This window comes from Macrotis lagotis, chromosome 3 (assembly GCF_037893015.1).
Source record: "Macrotis lagotis isolate mMagLag1 chromosome 3, bilby.v1.9.chrom.fasta, whole genome shotgun sequence".
NCBI classification, from domain to species: Eukaryota; Metazoa; Chordata; class Mammalia; order Peramelemorphia; family Peramelidae; genus Macrotis; species Macrotis lagotis.
In genome coordinates, this window is record NC_133660.1 from 223,253,865 (window position 1) to 223,278,344 (window position 24,480).

The 24,480-nt window shown below is 43.8% G+C and overlaps 1 protein-coding gene across 3 annotated transcripts in view; it reads right to left on the reverse strand.

Moving 5' to 3' along the window:
* Positions 1-1,021: 1,021 nt before the first annotated feature.
* FGFR3 (fibroblast growth factor receptor 3) overlaps positions 1,022-24,480 on the reverse strand; it is a 92,073-nt gene continuing 68,614 nt past the window's right edge. The window contains exons 10-18 of one of the 3 annotated variants that reach the window (XM_074229948.1): positions 21,977-22,125; positions 21,054-21,175; positions 17,978-18,088; positions 16,203-16,393; positions 13,972-14,094; positions 13,023-13,093; positions 10,259-10,396; positions 6,286-6,391; positions 1,022-4,612 (exon numbers count right to left, since the gene is read on the reverse strand). In XM_074229948.1, the coding sequence (XP_074086049.1) occupies positions 4,448-4,612; positions 6,286-6,391; positions 10,259-10,396; positions 13,023-13,093; positions 13,972-14,094; positions 16,203-16,393; positions 17,978-18,088; positions 21,054-21,175; positions 21,977-22,125 (1,176 nt within the window). In that variant the 3' untranslated portion in view covers positions 1,022-4,447. The remainder of the gene's footprint in view (positions 4,613-6,285; positions 6,392-10,258; positions 10,397-13,022; positions 13,094-13,971; positions 14,095-16,202; positions 16,394-17,977; positions 18,089-21,053; positions 21,176-21,976; positions 22,126-24,480) is intronic. The other 2 variants (XM_074229947.1, XM_074229950.1) reach the window with 2 other exon arrangements.

Sequence of the window (24,480 nt, forward strand, 5' to 3'; positions counted from 1 at the left end):
GATTTGAACTCAGGTACTCGACTCCAGGGCCAGTGCTCTATCCACTCACTGTGCCACCTTGCCGTCCCTAAAGTTCACCATTTTCAAAGAAAAGGCTAGAGGAGCTGTAAAGAGGATTTTTTTTAAATAAAGATTTTATTTGAGTTTTACAATTCTTCCCCTGTTCTTGCTCCCCCCACCCCCTACAGAAGACAGTCTGTGAGTCTTTACAGTTTCCATGGTATATATTGATCTGAATTGAATGTGATGAGAGAGAAATCATATCCTTAAGGAAAAAAAATTTAATATAAGAGATAGGAAAATCACATAATAAGATAACAGGTTTTTTCCCCCTAAATTGAAGGTAATAGTCTTTGGTCTTGGTTCAAACTCCACAATTCTTTCTCTGGTTATGGATGGTATTCTGTGAAGAGGATCCTTATTTGGATAAGAGTTAGGCTAAATAAATCCCTTTTGGTGATCCTGACAACTGAGATTCCCTTAGATTTAAATAATGACGCTGGCATTTCTCCCTTGCTTCTGTTACCAAATCATAACAATTCCTGGCTCTGCCTTAGGATCAGGTAGGGTAGAGTGAGTGTGGTGATCCAAAAGATGACCTAGAGTCAGGAAGAACTATCTGAATCCTGTCTCAGATACTTCCTAGCTGTGTGACCCCGTTTAAGTTATTTGAACATCCTCGTTACTTTCCCCAACTGTAAAATGAGAAGAAAATCTACCTCAAACTCAATGAGACTCCCTACATGTGAATATGTTAAGTGTTATAAAAATGATAGCTATTATAGGTTACTACTTGCCAATAGTACCCTTGAAGCTGAGATGATACACAATGAGAAATAGAGGCGGGGGGGGAATGACTGGATTTGGAATCAAGAGACTGGGGAAGGCAAGGGAGGAGGATCCTAGTATTTTTTCTGATTGCACCACACTTCATCTTCAAGGTATCCATTTATTCCCTTATACTCAACTTCCAAAACCCCATCTTTTCCTGATTGGGTTCAAAAATGACATGAGAAAAAAATGAAGCTTAAACCAATTTTTATTTTATTTTTTGGTAAGTTAAAGTTTGCCAGGTTAAGAAAAAAAAGAGTCTGCTGTGTTTAGTGTTGTGATGCCTCTGACAGCAGCCACCAATGGGTGCTGCATGTCTAAAATAAATGTGGAATTGCCTACAGAGAGTAAGCCATCCCAAACCTGCCAAGTATATAACAGTGTAGAAATTGATTTACGGCACTTGTCTCCCAAGCTTTTTAAAGGTAACAGTCCCGGCTATAAAACTATATAAGCATTGCATAAGAAATGTTAAGTCTACAGTAACAAATACAATCTTGTAAAAACTCAATAAATTATATATATATATATATATTTATAATATCTAATAACATCTGAAACCATGCGCACGATTGTACATTCTCCTCTGGCGCTGGACGTCACACTCTGTCCGTCTGCGGAATGTACGTGATTAGAAGACATTTGTAGGAAAATACCATTTTTTTCTCCCCCCATTTAAAGTTCCCCAAACAAAACCAAACCAAATGACCCCCTATAGAAATCTACTTTCTCTGCAAAACAGACCCCAAATTTTAAAAAAAGAAATAAAAATTAAAGAAACCTGCTTCTTGGCATTATCTTGAAACGATAAATTATTTTTTTAGACTTTAGTTTTCAGAAAATTCTGAAAAGAGGAGAGAAAGAGTACATAGTCACAGACCAAGACTCTGTTTCCTTTGCTTCATCATGAAGGAACTAGTTGGGTGGTAAGGGAGGAAATTACAGGACACACTCAGAAACATTTCTTGTATCATTCAAAGAGCTTAAAAAAAGGAAAAAAAAAGCGCCAGGCTCCCAATGTTGACCTTCTGTCTCCTGAGTGTGTGGTTTGCTGAGGGCAGGACTACTCTCTGGCTATCTCCCTGGGAACAGTGGGATGCTATGGGCACATGTGAAATGCAGGCTATCCAGGGATGCTCAGAGGGCTAGCGACTGGCAAGGCTGGGAGACTGAAGTCATCCTTGCTGAGCTCTTAGCATCCAACCCAAGTAGTGGGAAGGGAATCCAAAAAGCTGTGGGTTTTCTCAAGGATGCCCTTAAGTCAACAGTAATGAATACCTTCATCTGGAAAGAGGATTCATGACCTTCCCATTCCCCAAAGAGATGGAAGAGAGAAAGCTCTGCCCAACCCAGGTACATCAAGCCACATTAAATCCCCACTAGCCTCAGTTTCCTCAAACAAACTCATAGGCACAACCTCCCTCCTGAAGGCTGGTTCTGGGGGGGCTCTTGCCTAATTTGTATTGTTGCAAAAATAAACTGAAACCACTTCACTGCAATCCAGAGAAAAGTTAGAATCCGAATGACACAGACAATCTCAGGACATCTATTCAAGACTGCATGCAATACATTCGCTTGATGGTTCCCGTAAACATGGAAACAAAGGCATAGACTTACTTTCGCAGCTGTTAATAAGTTAAAACTCTTAAAACTCTGGGAAATTAGGTTGACAGCAATGCTAGGCTATTTTAAACAAAGCAGATAGAGTCCCTTCAGCAGGCTATAAATAACTTTACAAATATACAGGTTAAAATACAATTTTTAAAACAAAACTGTGACAATATAGAATAACAACAACAAAAATGCAATTTCTTTTTTTCTTTCCTCTTCTTTTTTCCCCCCCAAAGGTCTGGTATTTGATATTGTGATGTTTATTTAGATCTGAGGGCCTTCCACTCATCTTGCTTAAGCTGGACCACTATTATACATTCTCCATATATATATTTTCTGTACACACACGCACACTCACACACATGCACACATACATACACATAGCTTCTATTTATATGTATATACACAATTGTCTGGAATAAATCTTTTTCTGTTATAAGTTAAAGGCTCCTGCCTTCAGGTACCCGTAATTTCAAATCTTCATGGAATGGGGGAAGAAGATGGGGATAGCTGACACTTTGATGTTTGTCTTTAATTCAGAAGACAAAAAGCCCCAGCTCCAAACCAACCAGTCAACCAATCATTCACATCCCTGAAGCAGGAATCCTAGCTCCCCTCGAAGCAACTCTTAACAGAACAGGAAGCCCAGAAAGAGAAGATGACTTAGAGGATCATGGAATTTAGAGCCAGAGGGTATCTGGAAAATTGCTGACTCTGCCATTTTACAGAGGTGGAAACTGAGGTCCAGGAGGGGGGGAAGAAACTTGCTCAAAATTACAAACATAAGAAATGTTAGATCTGGGCTTTGATTCAGATTCTTAGATTCCTCAAGCCCAGAGTCTCTTTCACTATACTACCATACCTCTCTTGACTTTGGTTCCATCCTTAGTTACTCACTGAGGAAATATGGAGCTTGAACCCTTACTCCAATTCCAACACTGTCCTGACACTTAACTCCAACACAAAACCCTTGCGGTAGTCCCCTGCTCCTGCTCCACAGACGTAGTCACTCCCCTTGTGATACCTTATTTCCTCCTTTTGCCTCCCTTTTCATCCTCATCAAGACCAGAGCTGGAAGAAATGAAGCAAGAGATGCCCTTTGCTTCTGGCTGTCCTCAAGCCAAGTGGGACTGATGACGCTTTCCTGTGTCACATTGCCTAGACTTCTGTTAATTGGGACAAGGCTACTTATATCATAGCTGGCAGCCCCTGAGGCCAAAAGCCTCTCTTGACCTCCTCTGTACATAATGCTTCTTCTCAAACCCTGAATCACCATCCAGTTGGTGGGACCACACCTGCACCCAGTCCTCTGAGGAGTCACGAAATCTGCTCCCATCCCAACAGTCCCCAGGTCGACCTCATAAAGGCAATCTCTCTACATTAGTTATGGAAAGGGAAAAAAATCCCCAACATCTACAATCATACCCACCTCCCTTCCTCTTCCAACCCTTCTCTAAGATCACAGGAGATGACCTTGTCCAATCTCCTAATTTTCCAGCGGAGGAAATGGGCCCAGAGAGGTAGTGACTTGTTCAGGATGGCTCAGGAAGTACAGAAGTAGAGATGGGGACTGAACCCAGATTCTCTGACCATTGTACAACACTGCCTTTCCCCCAGTTTCCCCCACATAACTCTCTCTCCCAAAACCCTCAAAAAAAGTCTTCACATCATAGAACAAAATGGTGACTGTATCTATCTTATCCTTTGGGGGGAGGGGTGAGAGTTGACAACCGCAAGATTGAACATTCTATTTTCCAATATATATATACTATTATATAATCATCTTGGCAAGAGATTCTTCTTCCTTCAGGCCATACAGTGCTTCTTGGCTTCTTTCTACAGTATAAAATGATTGAGGGGAAAACAAAGTTTCACCAGACCAGGAGGTTCTCCTCAGCCTGGGCCTAAGAGCCCCTCCTCCTGGATGGTCTGTCCTCTGGTTCCAGGCCTCCATTCTGGACGAGCTCAGCTCCCCACAGGTCCCGGGGCCAGATTGGGGAGGCTATCACGTCCTGAGGGCGCCGTTACACTTCGGGGCTTTGGGGAGGCAGGGCTCCTCGGGCAGCGGGTCGTGGGCAAACACCGAGTCATCTCCAGAGGAGCAGGTGCTATGGCTGTCTTGGCAGGTTGGAGAGTACTGTTCAAAGGGTACAGACAGATCCAGGTACTCCTGGTAGGGAAAGGAGAGAAACAGAGTCAGAGCAACTCGGAGACCCTGAAGACAATCTTGCAAGGTCTGTAGAATAACCAGGACTAAGAAGGGGTCCTTCACCTCACAAAGCCAGAGCAGAAAACCAAAGAGCAGGTGGCCCAGAACCCCAATCCCCATAGATATTCCAAGGATTTAGAAGAAGGCTCTAGCTGATTTGGCTACACATTTATATTGCTGTCATGCTTTGTCCTTAGTTTTGCCAAAGACATCTCTTGGTGTTTAGTCTAGAGACTCATGTGTGAATTTAAGATGACTTCACAAAGTCATCACCACTTCCTTGTTTCTTCTAGTCATAACAGTCCAGTGACAGGATAAGTCAAGATAACTGGCAGAAGCCCAGGGATGTTTATAATCAGATATGGAAACTGAGACCCAGAGAAAGGAAGTAAGTAAATAGCATGGTTGCGATGCAGACTCAGATCTCAGGTCAGATCAGTTCAATATAGATTTATTAAGCCCCAACTGTGCATACGTACTAGATTAAATGCTAGTGATACAGAGGTGGAGAGGATAGGAGCCAGACTCTTGCAAAACTCATTTAGTAGAAAGATGGTGATACAGTAATGATGATAAAAGGTAGAAGATGAAGGTGAAAAGTGTTAACCCAAATGACTTAATCAATGATCCAAGTATGGAAGGTTTATGGCTCTGTAAAGAGGAGGGGAAGAACACATAAATCAGGAAAGGTACATGGAGGAGAGGATGGATATCCAAGCTGTGTCAAGAAGGAAAGTTTTTGCTAGAAGTTGGGAAAGGATATATAGCTTGAAATGGAGCTGGGAGATTCAGTGCCTTGCCCCTATTTGAATCAGCTAACGGGTTCCCCTTTCTCCTCTGGTTGACTATGCAAAGTGTGCTGATCTTCTTTCTGTGTCTGTCACAGGCCCCTTTGGTAGTCAAGAAAAGCCCACAGACCTCTTCTAAGTGTGTACCTTAAATGCACGAAAATAAAATAAACCACAAAGGAAGCCAGTTCTAATATAGAAGTAAAGTTTTGTATGACTTCATGTGGATAATTGGCATCATACTGCTTGCCTTCTTAATGGGTGAGGGAGGTGCTGGAAGGAGGGAAAGAATTTGGAACTCGAAATTTTTAAAAAAATGAATGAATCTAATTCTCTTGAAGTAAAGATGTCATTCCAACCCCCCAAGCCCTCAACTCAAATTCAAGGACCCCTTTGCAGGTAAAGTCCTGGTTTAAGCCATCTCCTTCTGATTCATCAGAGTCCAGCTTAATTCTCACTTCCTTGGGAAGCCTACCTCCATCACCCCTGGCCATGATCTCACTCCTCTGAGTGCTCTGCACCACTTAGCACTTGCTCTCTAAGGGCATTCTCACATCTCAGGTAGAGCAAAGGCTTTCCCCACATGTAAGAATTAGGATTTCCCAAGTCCATGGGAGATGCTCATTTGTACATGGGAGATCTTTCCAGAACATCCTTGAAAAATGGACCATCTACTCCTTCTCCACCTAAAGAAGGTTCAGATGTTTGGAACAAGAGGGATAATGAGGAGGAAAGAACCTCAAAATACAACTTACTAGGCCCCCAAATCCAAAACAAACTTGGGGCAGGGGAAGAAGGTAAGGGCCCCTCTAATCCCAAGACCCACAAGAAACCTTGGTCACTTACATCTGTTGATGTGACTGTGAGGACTCGATCTAGGTCTTCAACCAGCTGCTTGAAGGTGGGTCTCTGGGATGGGACTGCATGCCAGCACTCACGCATGATCATGTATCTAGGGAAATGGACAGGGAGAAGAATAAGAAATGATGGGGCCTGGTGGTTTCAGAAGCTCAGGAACAGGCTATCACACAGAGGAGAAACCAAAGAGATAATCTGGTCCAATGGTCTCATCTTCCAGAGAAGCAAACTTCAAATCCAAATCTCATGCCTTGGGCTAGAAAGTTGGGAAGAAGAGACATACAAATGGTAGTCCTAGGCCCTGGGATCTCTATAAAGTCAGTCAAGTACCATGGACAGTGACCAGGGCTCTCCTTTTTTGATAAGAGAGTTACTAGATGGTAGCATTTACACCACTGGTTTTGGATTCTTTGTTATTTAGGCTTGTGATACCTTGGGCAAAGGTATTTGACCTCCTTGGACTTTTCCTTTTCTATAAAACCAAAGGATTAGACAAGATGGCAGTTAAATTACTCTCCGACTTGAGGACTATAATTTAATAAGGGTTTACTATATGGTAACTGCTGAAGATACAAGGACAATATTCTAAGGGGTCTTTCCTTCACTGCCTTTTGGACCACATTCAAATTTGGGTGCCTCAGAAACGGCACTGCATTATGATTTTGGGTCATATAAAAATCACTGGAATAACACTGTCATCCCAATTGTCCCCCATGGCCCACATGTCATTTTGTTTGGCATACACACACATACACACACACACACACACACACACACACACACACACACACATCTATATCTATTTCACAAGGGAAAGTTCTAAGTTCTATTCTGTGTGTGTGTGCAAAAGAAAGAGGGAGTCAGAGGGACAGACAGAGACATATATAGAGATCAGAAAGTGACAGCAACATTGTAAAAAGGCATAAATAAAAGATCTTTTTTAAACAAAAGAATTAATAGTGTTAAAAAAAAGATAGACTTTTGTTTCAGGAATCATTTTGGAATTTTTTTAAAGTGCCTTCTCTCCTCCTTCTACTCACAGACATAGTCCATCTGTTCAGATCTGGCAAAGCTGCACAAAGCATCACATAGTGTGCCAGCATCTGGCTCAGGAAGGCTAGAAAGCAGAGTATATTCCCAGACTGATAGTGGAACTTCTGGGAGGCTGGGACTAGGCAAAGACTCTGTACTGTCTACATGGAAGATGACTCAGAGGTGTGGCTATTTAAATGGTGCAAGACTCAATCAGGTAGAGAAGAGAACTATCTTTGGAGAACAGTAATGGCACAGGGCAGGGACTGTGAGCTATTTTTCATTTTGATTACATGGGTTGCCAAGGACCAAAGAATCTCTCACTTGGTGAAGATCCTCCTGGTAAGAAGCCTTTCTGTACTTCACTAGGCTGGTCCTCACAAAACCAACACAGGCCTTTCTAAGCCGATTAGACCCTATCCTTCATTGTCATAGCATTCAAGAACCCAAAGGTAGCTTTACCATGGGGAAGAATTGAAGTATTGGAGGGTGATTTACAATCAATCCCAACACTTATTAAGTATCTACCATGTACAGGGTGCTAGTAGATACATAAAGATCCTGCTTTCATGGAGATTAAGCTAATGGGGATGGGGAAACAAATATACAAATAATTATGATGTTAGGAATAATCATTTGAACCTAGATTTAGAACTGGGAGACTCTTAGAGGTTATCTAGAATTTTACCCTAACATTCTACAGCTATGGAAACAGACCCAGAAGTTAAATTGTTTTCCAATAGTGGCAGAGCCTGGATTCAGACTCAAGTCCTCTGTGCTCTGGAGAGCACAGAAAGTTATATGAAAAATGTGGGGAGAGGGCACATTTATTGGGAAAGTAGGAAAGAAAGGTCAGAAGGTTTTTTGAATGGGGGCCACCTAAGCTGGTCCTTAAATGAAGGACAGGACTTCAAATGACTTAGATGGGAAGTGAGGGAAAGAGGGGAAAGTCCATGCTAATGGGGGCAATTAAGACCCATATACAGAGGAAGGAGAGGGGAGGACTAGGAAGATGGGTGTGAATAAAAGGGAAAGTAGTCAAATGAAGCTGTAGTTTGGGCAATGAGTCATCCACAGGTAAGACAGGTTAGAGTCCAGTTTGGAAAGGGTTTGAATGGTAGAGTTAATCCTTCATTTCACAGTACTTCCACAAGGAAGGTCTTTCAGCAGAGGAAGGACACGTTTGGAGGGACACATATGAATGACTGAACAAGCAGTTTTTGCAGGATGGATCAAAAGGATAGTGAAAAGCAGGGAAGGGGATGTTACAAGAGTCCAGGCAAGAGATGATAAAAGACCTGAGTTACAGGTGTGGGGATGTGAAGAGGCTTTTCACAATAGATCAGTCCCCAGACATGTGAGATAGGGAGAGAGGCCCAGAGATCAGGCAAGAAAGGGGTCTCATTTTGGAGTTACTGCAACCTGCTGAGGAGGGGAAGGGGCCAGGATGGGCAAGACAGACAAAGAAAGGGGAAGATGAGAGGACTAAAGAGGACATCTGGTTTCTGATCAGTTTGGGAAAAAGACTCTGGCAATATGGCGGGGGGGGGGGGACGACAGGTAAGAAACTAGAGGTAAGGTGATGAGGCAGAAGGCTGACATAATTCTCCAGGTAAGCCAAACTGAACATCGGAATGAGGGGAGCAGGTGTGGGATAAGTCCCGCCCCATTCTGGCCTCATTTTCCTCCTCCTATAAAATAAAGATGACATGGACTAGATGGAATTTAAGGTCCCCTACCAACACTAACTTCCTTTGATCCTAGTCCTGTTCCATCTTTTATTTATTAGCTGTGTGGTTGTAGGCACATCACTTATTCTCTTCAAGTTTAATCTGTCTTATTAATGCTTCCTTCACTCTAGATTATCAACCAAACCATAAATCAAGTCCTGAATTGTCTTAATTGCCAATTTCTGAAGTGTAAATGCTCACATTGAAAATTTAAGAATCAGCTCTCTTGAGCAGGCACCAGTCCTGGCTGATCCCAACTGGCTGGCCTAGAATTCTCTGGAATTCTCTGGTCTCAGTGTCTGGAAGCTCCTGGCAAGTCTGGGGGGGGGGGATTAGGGGTGGGGAGCAGGAGGGAGTCCCACCTTGCCCAGCTCCTTGGGCCAGAATGGACAGGTGCATGTCTCCCAGGTCTTTATTACAATAAGGCCTTTGCACTCAGACCTCCCGGGACTCTACACAGACCACACATGGTTCCCGGGGCCTGCTCAGGGTTTCTCAGATTCCAAATCAAGCAAGGAAGGAAGAGAAGAGGAAAACAGAGGAGAGAGAAGAGGACAGTACAGAGGGGAAGGGAGGTGGGGGGAGAGAAGAGGAGTGGAGGGGAAAGGAGGGGAGGGGAGGAGAGGAGAGAGAAGGTCTTGATTATAAGTGACCTTGCCCTGCAGTCCCTCAGCTGTGTACTGAGTGGGTCCAAGCTGCATAAACAGTCTCTTGGCAGGAGCAGAGCCTGGGGTGGGGCACCTCGGTTGCCTGTGACGAATCCTCCAGGCTGCTCAATGGAACCCCACCTTTCTCTAAAACCACAGGGTCACTCTGAAGGCACTTAATAATACCCAAAAGAGGGGCGGCTAGGTGGCGCAGTGGATAGAGCACCGGCCCTGGAGTCAGGAGTACCTGGGTTCAAATCCGGCCTCAGACACTTAATAATTACCTAGCTGTGTGGCCTTGGGCAAGCCACTTAACCCCATTTGCCTTGCAAAAAAACTAAAAAAAAAAATAATATTCAAAAGGTTACTAAGCATCTTATATCTATTATCTGACAATGACCTGCCATTATATATTAATAACCCCACTTTAAAGATGAGAAAACTGAGGCTGAGAATGGTGAGGTGGGTTGGCCTAGAGTCAGACAATGAGTGACTGAGGTAGGATCCCATCCCAGGCTATCTCCAGAGTTGGATGTACCCCCCCCCACTTACAGATCGTGGGTGCAGTTGGCAGGTTTGTCCATCCGATGGCCCTCTTTTAACAGCTTGAAGAGCTCCTCCACCGGAATCCCAGGGTAGGGGGACCCTCCGAGTGTAAAGATTTCCCAAAGCAGGACACCAAAAGACCAGCTGGAAAGAGGAAAGAACAAACAAATGAATGAACAAATATGCAAGAAAATGAATGTATGAATGAATGAATAAATAAAAGGTAATGAGGGTTGAGGGAGGGAGAGGGGCTTTGAAAATACATTGAACAATTTTTCGCTCTCCTCCCCCCATCTCTCCCCCTACCCATTTCCCTTTCTCCCCTCTCCCTCTCCCTCTCCCTCTCTCTTGGCTTGACCATACCTCCCTGTCTTGGCCCCCCTTCTGTGTCCGGCTTTGTTCCAGGCCAGCCGGGCATGGCTAACAGAGTCATCAATGGCGTGACTGGCCGCCCAGGGCCACTCCTCAGAGTTCCTTCAAGAGATCCCTCTGCTACCCCCAACTCAAAACCAAGAATCCCACCCGGGCCCAGTCTGAACTGAACATTTCATCAGGGGGTGACAGCCAGTTACTCCCCTGGTCCTTTGTCAACCTCCTTCCTTCCCTCCCTGAGCTACCCCCCCTTCCCCAACTCCAGAGGACAGAACAAACCTAATTATCTCCACCCAGCTTCCCGCCAAGAGCCACAGGCCTCTCCGTGCAAGCTGATGATACCCAGGCTTGCCTACTTACTGCAGCCTGGTTCGCTTGCCAGGCCCAGAGAAACCCACCCCAGACCTTCCATTAAAGTCTTGAGAAACACTGTCCAAAAGCAGGGCGGATAGGGTCCAACAGCCCCAGGGAGTGGAAAAGAAAAGTCTGAGTCCTTTAGGAGGTGTGTGACAGGAAGGCTTTTGAGAGGGAAAAGGAAGAAATAGGGTAACTGGCATAAGTAGGAAGAGGAATGGATTTAAAGTCGAGAGGACCCGGGTTCAAATTGGATCTCAGGCTGTGAGATTCTAGGCAAGTCATTTATCAATGAGCCTGTTTTCCTCATCTGAAAAGGGAAAGGGTTGGACAAGATGACCTGGAGGCTTATACTCCCAGGTCTACCATCCTCTGGCTGGATAACCCAACCTCATTGAGCTTGATGTTTAGACCCAAGGATGGGGAAACTCTGTTCCCCAAGTTCCTGGATACACACTACACAAGAATCCAACATATCCCTGAGTTAGAAGCCAACCAGAAAAGTTTCAGCAGTAGGAGGGAGACTGTAGCAGCCCAAAGGGTTGGTGGATTCCATTTCTTTCAAGAAGTTTTTCCCAGATGTAGAGGTAAAAGATCTGAGTTCAAATCTTGGGGCTAGTCACTCACTTCCTATCAAATCCCTTATTCATATTGGAACTCCTGCTCTTTAAACCATCTTTTTTTTTTTTGGTTTTTGCAAGGCAAATGGGGTTAAGTGGCTTGCCCAAGGCCACACAGCTAGGTAATTATTAAGTGTCTGAGACCCGATTTGAACTCAGGTACTCCTGACTTCAGGGCCTGTGCTCTATCCATTGCGTCACCTAGCTGCCCCTAAACCCACCTTCTTCTTCTGCAACATTGGGGAGAAAATCCCAAAGACTTCTTTCTAAATGCAGAAGCATCCTAGCAATAGGTGTGTTTATTGTATTACTAGTTAGCATTAAGATCTGCAAAGTGTTCAGATCAGGTGCTCTAGACATAATAACTAGCATTCGTATTGCATTTTAAAATTTAAAATTAAAATAGTATCTAATTTATCTTCACAATAACCCTGGAAGTAAGAAATAGTATTCATTCCATTTTATAGTTGGGGAAATTGAGGCAGACAAAAGTTAAGTAATAATAATAATAATAATAATAATAATAATAATAATAATAATAATAATAACAAACCAAGTAGTGTGCTTGCTCTTTCCAGGCTGTGTGTGAAATGTTTTACAAATATAATCTCATTTAATCTTCACAACCCTGGGAGGTAGTTTTATTATTAGTCTCATTTTATAGATGAGGAAACTGGGTTAAGTGACTTGCCCAAGGTCATACAACTCACAGCTAGTTAAGTGGCTGAGGTCACATTTGACCTCAGCTCTTCTCGACTCCAACATCACTGCTCTATATCTACTGCCTCACCTGGCTGCCCAGGTCACTCCGATACCCCTGAGCTGTCTAATTCCTGTGAATGAATGTATGGGTCACAGCAACTCTTAATGATTTTCTCTACAAGTCAGTAGATGGTTGAAATCTGCATGGGGATAGGGGTAGGTGGGAGGGGAGAGTACTCAATCCAATAAAATCTGAGAAGCCCTAAGAATGGAAACGTTGTGCCCATCTCCTCTAATTGTGGGGATCTATGTCTTGTGAATCCCATTGGACTGTGGGACATACCTCCAGTACTAGCCTTGGCTATGGATATGCAGGATTAGACAGACTCTGGTACCCACCAAGCATTTTGCTCTGGGCCAGCCATCCAGTCCTTGGGGTCTGATTCACAGTGAGTCCCTAGCACTGTGCTCTGTTAACATCCATAATATATAATTTAACCTTTTAATTGGTCTGAATTTCCTCCCATTTGGAATGTTCATGTACTAGGACTACCCCCCCCCCCGCCCAGAACCAACATCCTCCACCCCCATGTTCCAAGGTCTCTCTATACCACTTCCAGAGATTTCAGACTCAATGACTAAACAATGTCTGACAAAGGCCTCCAAAGCCCGAGGCAGCCCAAGCGCTGTGATTTTAGAGGGGATTATCTGGAAATGCTTACACATCGCTCTGATGAGTGTACACCCGGTCAAACAGGGCTTCTGGAGCCATCCACTTCACAGGCAGCCTCCCCTGGAATTAGGGAGACAAAAAGGAATGTTCCATCAGCAAATTCAAGCCCAGAGGACTCCCCCACCCCACCCAGCCTCAGAGACTCCTGAGTCCCAGAAGAGAGGATTAGGATACCAGGCTGTGAAGCCCCCACGACTCAGCTGCCTTTTTACCAAGGTTGTCTAAAGACTTATTCTAGAAGGGGAATCATGCAGCTGGGGTGTGGTTGTCACAAACATTTGGAGTGGTTACTGATATGGAACCCCAGGCTCTATCCTTGACATAGGAGGTCTTCTTTATGTGATCAAAGAGCTGAACTAAATGGGATAGATGAGAATAATCTAGGGATACTCTGATCAGTTCTAGAGTATACAACTTTTTTGAGGAACAAGATATTTTGTATTTGATGTGGCAAAGAAGGATAAATCTCAACTCCAAGGGATGAGACCTGAGCCTTTGGTTTGGTATTTTTAGGTCCAGTCCACCTCTGGACACTTCATGTCCTAAGGTCTTTTCCCAGCTCTGATATTTCATGCTCTATGTTCCTCCCAGCTCTGACATTGAATGTTCTATGTTCTAAATTCCCACCCAACTGTGACATTGTAGGTTCCGAGGTCCTCTTCCCAGCTCCAATACTCCATATTCTACGTTCCAAGGTCTCTTCCAACTCTGACACTTCATATGCTAAGGTCCTTTTCTCAACTCTGATATGTCATCTCTCTGTTCCATGTTCTAAGCTCCCGCCCAAATGGTGACATTCTAGGTTCTAAGTTGTCTCTATTCTCTGACACTCTGGTATTTTAGGACTCATTCTCCCTTGACAGACAAGGTCGGGGTAAAGAAAGAAGTATAGTCTGCTCCCAGATGGGGAATAAGTATTTTCAGGTCATTCTACTTACATTGGTGGTTTTCTTGTAGTAGTCAATGTTGTGCACATCCCTGGCCAGGCCAAAGTCTGCAATCTTCATCACGCTGTCTTCTGTTACCAGAACATTCCGGGCAGCCAGGTCCCGGTGAATGCACTGAGCGAGGAAGGGAGGAGACCCAAGAATAAGCAGATGAATCGGAAACATGGGGGCAGTCAGGGGGCAAATTTCAGAGAAGAGAATCGGCAGGGGAAGGGAGGTCCTAAGTAAGCCCATGTCCTCACATACTAGCCTAGTCTTCAAGCTGAACCCCGATGAGGCTGTTTTGCCCATTTGGAGAATGGTCACAATTCCATCACAATTTTGCCTGCTCCCTTTCTACCTTTGACAAGTACTGAAGGTAAACAAGCTAATCAAATATAAAATCACAAGTGCCCCAGACTGTGAGTTGGGTAGGTTCCACCTGGATGGTTGAGGTGAGATGAGTCAGGGACAGGTCCTCATCAACATCTCCATTCCCCTGGGATCACTTTTCCAATGCAGGATTAGACAGACTCTGGTACCCACCAACCATACTGCCCTGGGCCATGTTTCAGCTCCACCATTAAAGAGATTGGCTAGGCAATGTGGGTGAGGAGGGGCAAGCAGAAAAGCTATCCCTTGTCTTGCCTGGACTAAAAGTCAGGAGGCTTGAATTTCTATTTTATTATGTGACCTTCAGTTAGTCCTATCCCTGCTTTACCTCAGTCTCTTTAACTGTAAAAATGAGGGACTTGGATTCGATGGCCACCAAATTGCCGGCCAGTGTAGATCATCTAATGTTCCAGTTCAGACAGCCTCCATTTAATGGTCTCTTCCGGCTTAGGTATTTTATGTTCTAGGTCCATCTTAGCTTAATTACAGAATGCTATGACCCAGTTATATGGGATGAACTCATGCTCCTGTGCACACAGAGGTTGGGGAAAGATACTGAATTAAAATGGAGAAAACTTAAAAAGGACAGCATAGCCCGGATCAAACCAGGCCTGGGAGGATTCTGAGTTCTTCTGAATTCCACTAGAGACAAAGTCAGGCTCAGATACTTACTAGCTGTGTGACCCTGTGTGCAAGTCACTTAACCCAGTTTGCTTCAGTTTCCTAAATTTGAACTCAGGTCTTCCAGACTTTCAGCTAGCTGCCTGCCTTACATAAGCATCAAGAAGCAGGATATGAACCTAAACCTTCCCAAGGGGAAAGTCAACATTTTCTTTCCACTATGTTTGCCTCTATATCAGTAGGTTGTGTGGAGGGGACTCAGGACCCTCAAAAGTGATGCCCACAGAGTGCGCACTCTGCTGAGTTTGGAGAGACTCTATCCACTAGCTAAGTCGGGAGAATCATGCCACCACCAGATTGGCTAAATCTTTCCAGTCAGATGCCCTGTAGTCCAACTCTTACATACTAATGAGGAACTAACTGAGGTAACAAAGAAGGGAAGTGATGTATTCAAGGTCACCCTGAAAAAAAAAGGTGGTACTCCTTACTTTGAGGGGTAATGTGGCACACACAAACTCAAACAGTGTCAGCCTCAGGGCCAGATGTGGGTTCAGGTCCTGCTTGTGACTATGTGTCCTTGGGCAAGTCATAACTTCTCAGAGGCTTTAGGAAACTCCAAAATTGGACATTTTTTTAATAAATTATTTTTATTCTAAACTTACAACTAAATAAAATGGGCATCTCAATACACATAGCAGAACACAGAAAGAGTTTTGTATAAGAAATTACAAATCTCTTTTATGTACAGCTAGCTTTTATTTTTAAGCATATAATCAGCTCATCTTGCAGCTGTCAAAACTACTCTGTTTAGGACCATAAATCACAGAACAGTTGCTGGTCTGCACCTTCCTCCCCTGGGGAACCTTCCCTATCTGCCAACAAATTAAAAGAAAAAAACCCATCCATTAAAACACGGAGGGGTTGTAAAGATGGAGAAAAGGTTCATGTTAATAACCGTACACTTTCACATAAATTATTGCTCTCATTCCAAGGGGCTTTAAGGAAGTTGACAAAATTCTTTCCCTCAGAACAATTTTGTGAAGCAAGATGCATGCCATTATCCCCATTTTACAGTTAGAGTAACTGAGGCTTAGAAACACTACCACTGTCAAATCCATAATCTGAAGCTAGGCATTTCTAGTACTCTGTAGAGGTGAAAGTTGCCCAGAGTTGGTGGGCTTTCTGAAGTCCCTAATTGGATGCTCTCATGGTTCCTCCCTACTGCTCACCTTCTGAGATGCCAGGTACTCCATGCCTCGGGCCACCTGGTAGGCACAGGACACCAGATCCTTGAAGGTCAGCTGTTCTTCTGGAAGCTTGCAGGTATCGAAGGAGTAATCCATCCCTGGGGGTCTTCGGGCTCGGAGATACTCTCGAAGGTTCCCCTTGGATGCATATTCCACAAGAACATAGAGGGGGCCTGCGGGGGACAAGGGGAGAGTGCTATTTTTCCCACACTGAGATGGCAGTTTTCCCAGGAGTGAGGCATAAGGTGATTTCCTAGCCCAGGACCCTGGGGCTGACCCTAAGCTGTTCTGATGGAGAACAGGAGGAAAATGCCCCTGGATTCAGAACCTTACTGCTTGCATTTCTTAGGTCACATGTGTTCTCAGAATAGGAGAATCGCAGCACAGGAGGTACCTAGAACAACCTCCCAGTTCCTGCTGCAATATTCCTGATAGGGTCAATCAGTTCCTACTGAGACCAGGGGGTCCTTCACCTTTCATTGTGAACTAAACTCCTCTAAAGCTATGGACTCCTCAAAATAATGTTCTTAAATGAACAGAATGAAATACATAGGACTGCAAAGGAAAACAGTTATATCAACAGTCACCAAAATATTTTCTTAAAATTTTTCTCAGGGCCCAGGCTAAGAACCCTTGGTTTTAGATAGCTTTAAGAAGTAGAAAACACCAGTTGGGAATCAAAAGACCTGGATCAAGACAAGTCACTTCTCACTGAATCTCAGATTTCTACATTATAAAAATGAGGTTAGATCACTGTCCAGGTTAGGACTATGTTCTAGAGCCTTGATCTGAGAGTTTGTTTGCCTGGTAAACAAGGGAATCTAACCCTTACCATTAGCCTTGGAATCTCTGATCATAAAGAGAAGGGGATTTGGGAAAATATAGACTCATGTTCTTTATTCCCTGTGTAACCTTAATAAATTGTTTTCCTTTTTTGCTTAAAAAATCATTTTCACGTCTCAGATGAGGTAACTGCCTAAGACTAAAGATTCTTAACTCAGGGTCCATGAATTTTTTTTTAATATTTTGATAAACATATTTCAATATCACTGGTTTCTTCTGTTCAGTTTAGTTATTTTTTCAGTCTTGTCTGACTCTTTATGTCTCCATTTGGGGTTTTCTTGGCAAAGATCCAGGAATAGTTTGCCATTTCCTTCTCCAACTCATTTTACAAATGAGGAAACTGAGGCAAACAGGGTTAAGTGATTTACCTAGGGTCAGAGTTAGTAAGTAGCTGAAGCTGGATTTGAACTAAGAATTAGTCTTCCTGATTCTAAGGCCAGTGCTCTATTCACTGTACCACCTAGCTGCCTCTCCTTTGTACTCCAAAGCATGTTATTTTTGCATTTAAAAACATGATTTTGAGTAGGGGCCTATAAAAAAGTGGTAAGAATCCCTGGTCTAGATGGTCCTGGTGGCCTTCATTGGCACTTGCTAGCTCTATGGTTCATAAGCAGCCATGCATTTGAGGTCCCAGACTTTGGGCATCCCATGATCCAGTTGTCCCAGTGACTGGTAGGGTCATTGACTCTGTACCAGTGCCTCATCTGTCTGTGCAGTTGGCAGAACATTTATTTGCCTGGGATATTCTCCCTGTTGGAAAATGAAGCACAGGGTAGGGGATTGGTGTCTAAGAACCCCAGGAGGAGACTGGACATCAGAGTTCTTTTCTGAAGGGGATGACCGTCTCTTCAGGAATCCTGCCTTCTGAGAAATGAAGGATGGAGGCAGGGGTGGGGACCCATAGTTCAGCTTACCATCCTGTGTGCAGGCTCCCAACAAGTTAATGATATTTTTGTGTTTCCCAATCATTTTCATCATCTCCATTTCAGAGACCAAGTCAGACAGGTCCTTATCTGTGGCATCATCTAAGGAAGTAAAAAAGGCAAGGTCAAGCAGACAGGCATCTTTTCAAAGTGAACAATCTTTCATCAAGAAAAATCAAAGTATAGCAGCTCTAATACCGCCATGCAGGGCTATGATGGTAATGTTTAACCATTGACTCTCCAGGGGAAAAATAACGTACCCACATTTCACTTATTTTTTTGCAAGGCAATGGGGTTAAAGTGACTTTCTCAAGGTCACATAGCTAGATAATTATTAAGTGTCAGGCTGTATTTGAACTCAAGTCCTCCTGACTCCAGGGCCAGTGCTCTATCCATGCACTACCTAGCTGCCCCACCACAATACACTTTTAAGTTAAATCTGTATTATTTCTCCATCACCTTCTTAATTCACAAAAAAAAATTGTAGTAAATGTGATGATTTGTAGTATCTGCTGATACTACAAGGCTCATACTGAAAATCTGACAAACAAAAATTCAAGTTGGCCCCACCACAATCCTGCCACTATGACTCATCTGGCAGGGATTGCCCCTGGGACCCCTATTTCCTCATCATGTTCATATCACTCAAATGCTAAATAAAGACGACAGGGCAGAGGTACCCTGAAGGGGCAAGGCATGAATTGGGGGAGGCACATCTCCCTTTTACCTCTCTCCCACCTCCCCAGCCCCACCCACACACTCAGGATCATCCTGCTTTAGCAACATGACTATAAATTTGATGCCAATGGGGCAGCTTGGCAGGGCCATTTGAGTAATCATTCTTTGACTTTAGGGGAGAGTCCACACCTGCCTGGTCAGGTATGTGAGGCCCAGATCCATACATAAGAGTAGCAGCCTGAGGGATATCTGCTATCAACCAAAGGACATTCAAAAAGCAGTTCTGGTATTTAATTTAAGACTTCACTCATAAAACAAATTGAACTAATTGAGATCTTTGTTTCAACAAAACAATTTGGCATCTCGCCTGGTCTCTCTTTCCCACAATGACAGAGAAGCCAACTGAATGGGACAATACCAGAGTATTGAGATTTATCTTAGAATCATGAACTCCTAGAACATCATAGAATCACAATGTGAGAAGGGATATGAGAGGCCAACCCATACCTGAACAAGAATCTCGACTAAGCCCTCTCCAACAAGTGGTCAATTGGCCCCCGCACAATTGAGGCTTTACACCAGCATGATGTCTATAGGCACTCTCTATTTTCTGGTATTTTTCTCTTACAAATATGTTATTAGGAAACTTGTGGTACATGACATTTTCCTTTTTGTCTTTAAGCTCCTTGGACTATGTATGTACCTCACAGTGGGAGCTAGGTACCTCCTCATTTTCCAGATGTAAAAAACCCCTCGTAGTAGTCCAGTCCGCTTTTGGATAGTTCCAGTTAAGTTACTCTTTCTTTTGAGTCTTAACATCCTTATTTGCAAGGTCCACCCCTAACTCTTAGTTCTGACCTCTAGGGTCAATAATAAAAATAATCACTAATATTATAATTATTGATTCCAGAATTATAAAAGTTGATAGTGGTTTAGGGTTTATGAGGTGTTCAATACGCATTATATCATTTGACCATCACATCAGCTTTGTAGGGAAGGGACTGCAGGTATTTTGCAGGTGAGAAAACTGAGGTTCAGAAGGCCTTAAATTTAGAGTTGCCCAGGTTCACTCAGCTAGGAAGTGCCTGAATGACTCCAGGTAGTGTAATACCTGAAATCCACTGGGCTACATTGTATCTCCAAGCAGAATAAGTCCAGTTTCTAGATGACAGACAGCCTTCCAAATACCTGTACTGTGATAGTTTTGCCCCCAGGATAAATAGACAAGACCTGGGAATAACTATCTCCATTTCATGGATGAGAGAACAAACCATGACTCAAAAAAGTTTATCCAAGGAGCCTGGATCAGATTGTTAAGAGCTCAAAGGGCCCATGAGGATCACAAAATCTAATCTAGTTGTGGGGGTCCCCCATCTGACAGATGAGGAAATGGAGGCCTAACTGTTTACCAATTGACTAGAGACTGGTTTGTCATTAGCTCTAGAATTCTTTCCAGTACCACTCTGTCCTCCAATGGGAGAACAGAAGGGAACCGGTCCATTTTTTAGCTTTTCTGTATGATGGGAGTGCTTTAAATCTGCTCCTCCAAAGTCTGGGGCTAACCAGAAGCAGAGAATCTATTAAGATATTAGTGGGGACTCCTGTTATGGATATTTGGTATTATTCATCTCTGGCATTTTTTTAACCACAAAAATTCTGAGGCTGGAAGGGGCTTTAGAGGTCTCCTGGGCAGGGCTCCAGCCAAACCTCTTCTGGGGAACCAACCCAGATCGGGTGGCCTAGTGATGTCACCCTCCCCAGGGCAGAGCGGAGTAGCATTTACTGTCTGTCTCATTCCTTGGGACTTTGTGCCATGGTCACCATGTTAATTTAAGGCTGGTACTGAAGGTAGGGTGTGTGGTGTGTGGTGTGGTGTGGTGTGTGTGTGTGTGTGTGTGTGTCCTCAATCTTCTCCCAAGCTGTGAGCTCCTAGAGGCCAGGATCTTCTCTTTCTCTTGCACAGTGCCGAACAACCAGGGAAGAAACTCTTTGGTGTATTTTTGGTTCCTTTTTAAGTAATATCTAGGAAGGAAGAGGAAGCTAGGTGCATAGAGGACCAAGCCTGGAGTCAGGAAGACTTTTGTCATGAGTTCAAATCTGGCCTCAGACATTTCATAGCCATGTGACTATGGGCAAGTCACTTGACCCAGTTTGTCTCAGTTTCCTCCTCTGTAAAAATGAGCTGGAGAAGAAAATGGAAAACCACTCCAGGACCTTTGTCCCCAAAAAACCCAATATAGGATTATAAAGAGTCATGCATGACTGAAATGGCTCAACAACAGGAAGGGAGGTCTGGAATCTACAGGTGGAAGTGTCTTCTGTGTTTCATTTCTTGCCCCTCTCCTCTGTATTCATCCCTTGCCAGGCATGTTTGCTCATCTGACATTACCTTTCAACATCTTCACAGCTACAGTGACAGGCTTGTTGGGCTTGTCTTTATCGATGCCAATGGCTTCTGCCATGACCACTTGGCCAAAGCAGCCTTCTCCAAGAGGTTTTCCCAGGGTAAGTCTAAAAGGAGAGAAAGGAGAGAAAGACTGGTAAAGACATAGTCCTGTATACTTGCTCCTTCCCAGCATCTGGAATAAACACCTGATTGCATTCTTAGGGGACATGTCATTTAATTGCTCTGAGCCTCAGTTTCCTCACTTGAGAAATAGGGACAATAATCATGACACTACCTTCTTCACAAAATTACTATGAGCAAAGATGATCTGGGTTGTGTCACTGAAATGAGTTCCTCCTGCTGTCCTCATCCTTCAAGGTTTAGCTCTACCCTACCATTTCCATGTTTTCCCTACCCTGATCACTCCCGTTTTTGAATATTTTGGAGTCTTCATCAAGTAAATCAACATCAAATCAACTGGCTCTACTCCGTATTCTACCTCCTTAATTAGACCAAACTCCCTGAAGGATCAGAACTTTATCTTCTCTTTTTCTCCTAGTATAGAGCTGGGGACTGAGATCACACTCAGGGAACAAAGGAATATTAAAAATGTGTACAGCCGAGGTCGTCTAATCCAGCCCTTTCAAGGTTTCTCTTATTATATAGATACCAAAACCCAGAGGTGAAGGGACTTGCTCAGGGTCACACAGTAACTTAGGACAAGGCCCAGTTTTGAACATTGTTTCTTTCACTCCCATTGGCCTTGACTAGAGAGGGGTTGAAGCATTAGTGTCATTGTAAAGGAAGAGGAAGATGAAGAGAAGAGGGAGAAGAGGGAGAGGGGGGAATCTGAGACCAAAGGGCAGACAGAGAACAGGAAGGGGCAGATCTGGGACCCAGGGGCAGGTAGGCATTGAAGCACTGACCGAGATCGGCATAGCTCCCACTTGGGGTCGGCAGGGAGCTCAAGCTCAGACACGTTGGCCAGCATGGGCCCCTCACTGGAGGAGAGGCGGGCGATTCTCACCAGGGGGGTGTTAGAATTCATGGACGAGTTCGACTCCAGGGACACCTGCTTGAAGGGAGCAAATAGAATGTTATTGCCACGTGTATTCCAAGCACATTGTATGGAGCCAGGTGGTCTTTCCAAGGGAGGACAGGAAAATGGAAAAGCAAGAACAGCATCCACCATATGATATATGATGTTTCTGTAATTGGGGCTCCCTATGACCTGCTGAGAAATTTCTGTCTTGTCATTTGAGGCCCTCCATGATCTGACAAATCATTACCTCCCATGTAGGCTCTGCTCCAGCCAAGCTGGATGACTCTTAAATCTTGTCCTTTGTTCCATCCAAACATTTCCTGGAGTCTCTGGCTTCTGTGACTTTACTTATGTTATTTCCTCCATAACCTTCCCTTTGTCCTGCCCTGTCCTTCCACTGAAAGCCTCCCTATTCTTAGGTTCCCACCTCAGGTGCCATCTCTTCTTTCTTGTCCCGATTCATCTGCCCAAAGGTTGGTAATAATAACTTAGATGATACCAATGGAGAGAGCTGATCCCGAGTTCACTTTCCATCTATTTATTACCTGTGTGACCTCAGGCAAGGCCTCAGTTTCCTCATCTTTAAAATGAGTGGGTTGGATCAGATGAACTCTATGTTCCTTGCAGCTCTAAATGTATGTTTCACAAAATGTAGGCATTACCCCCATTTTTATATAGAGGAGGAAATAAGGCTCAGAGAGGTTAAGAAGCTTGACAAACATCACATGGCTAGCAAATATCAGACTGGTGTTCAAAACCAGGTCTCTTAATGCTAAGACCAAGTTTTCTTTCTACTATGCCCCAGCCCCGATAATCTTTCCTCTCTTGGGAGTCCCGTTATCCTGCCCAACTACCCTTGAATGGCAGTCAAGTTTATTTGAGACAACTTCCTGCCCAGGTGTCTGCTGGTGGTTAGACTCCAAAAGGACAAAGATAGAAATAACTTAGCTGGAAATCTCTTCCCTTTCTCATAGCCCTTTCCCTTTCCCCCACTTGCATGAAATGAATCCAGGATTGTGCAAGTTTCTGTTGGGCATGGAAGCCTGAACTCAAGTCCTATAGTGAATTCATTGACTACTTATCATAGTTATGAATCTGTGCATCCTGGACACCAGAGGCCCTTAATGCCACTGAGAAAGATCCTCAGTATCATGCCTGGTTTGTGATTTAGATGAGAGAGAAGTCCCAGAATGCTCAGTCAGGTTTTTCTTCCTTCCTAGGCCTGGGAAAGAGGCTGAATGGGACCTTAATAAGCACTGGTGCTAGAGTCCAGGGCTGTAAAGCCCCTTCTCTAAATTTTCCTAAAAATACTATGTGGTCTTAACCAAGTCCAATTCTTCCCAAGGGCCATGGAGATACTTGGGAAGCTATTGAATTCACCTGAAAGCCTCCATAGGCAGCAGGAACTCATACATACATGTCTAGTCCAGGGAGGTGCTCAGTAGGGATACTTCTACCTTTCTCTTCTCAGAGTCTGAACACCCACAGAAAAGGGGACAGGAGCTTTGGCTGCCATTCAGGAGTTTCTGGGTAGGATCGTAGGGTTCCTAAGGGTATTGGAGCTGGTTTTTACCTAGGAAGTCTGTAGGGATGGGAAATACTGTGCTTAACAGACTAGAGACAAGTTCAAAGTGAGCATTTATCATCAGAGTTCAACAGGGAATCTTTAAGCACCTAGAAGACTTTCCTAGCAGATTGAGAAAATGGGTCTGATGCTTTGTAAACTCCATGACTCCTCAGATGATCTAACATCAAGTACTCATGGAGAATGACCTTATTAAGGAAACTCAAAATGCTTATTTGTAGAAACAAGACCTTCAATTTATAACTGGAATGGATCACAGGGAATTTTACGAAATTGAGGTCCAAAGGAGGTCCCAAAATTTTTCCAAGGTCATAGAAGCATGCAAGGTTGGATTTGAACACTCATTCTCTGACTTAAAAGGTGGTACTCTCTCCATCATACCATGCTGCCTCCTCTGCAGAATCTTCCCTTTCAGGTATATATGTTCCATGAAGGCAGATTTCATGTCCTTTTTTGGCTTTATAGTCTCAACACCAAACACAGGCCTTTGTATGCAGGAAATATTTTGTGTAAATGTGTGCTGATTTAAGGTGAATAGATTTCCTGAGGCCTGGCAAGACTAGGGCTCAACAAATCCTTGGTTCCAGGTTATTGAGGCATCTAGAACTACAGATGGGCTGCTCAGGTTACCTTTGGAGTACTGAGTTCTGTTAGGGTCACTTCATTTTAGGAGCGGCATTGACAGGTCAGATCCTAACTCCCACTTCTCAAGAGGAGGGCCGGAGGAGACTAGATTATGAGGCAATGCCTTCAAGGACTGACTGAAGAATGTAAAGCTTCAAGAAAACTTGGGGATGTAAGGC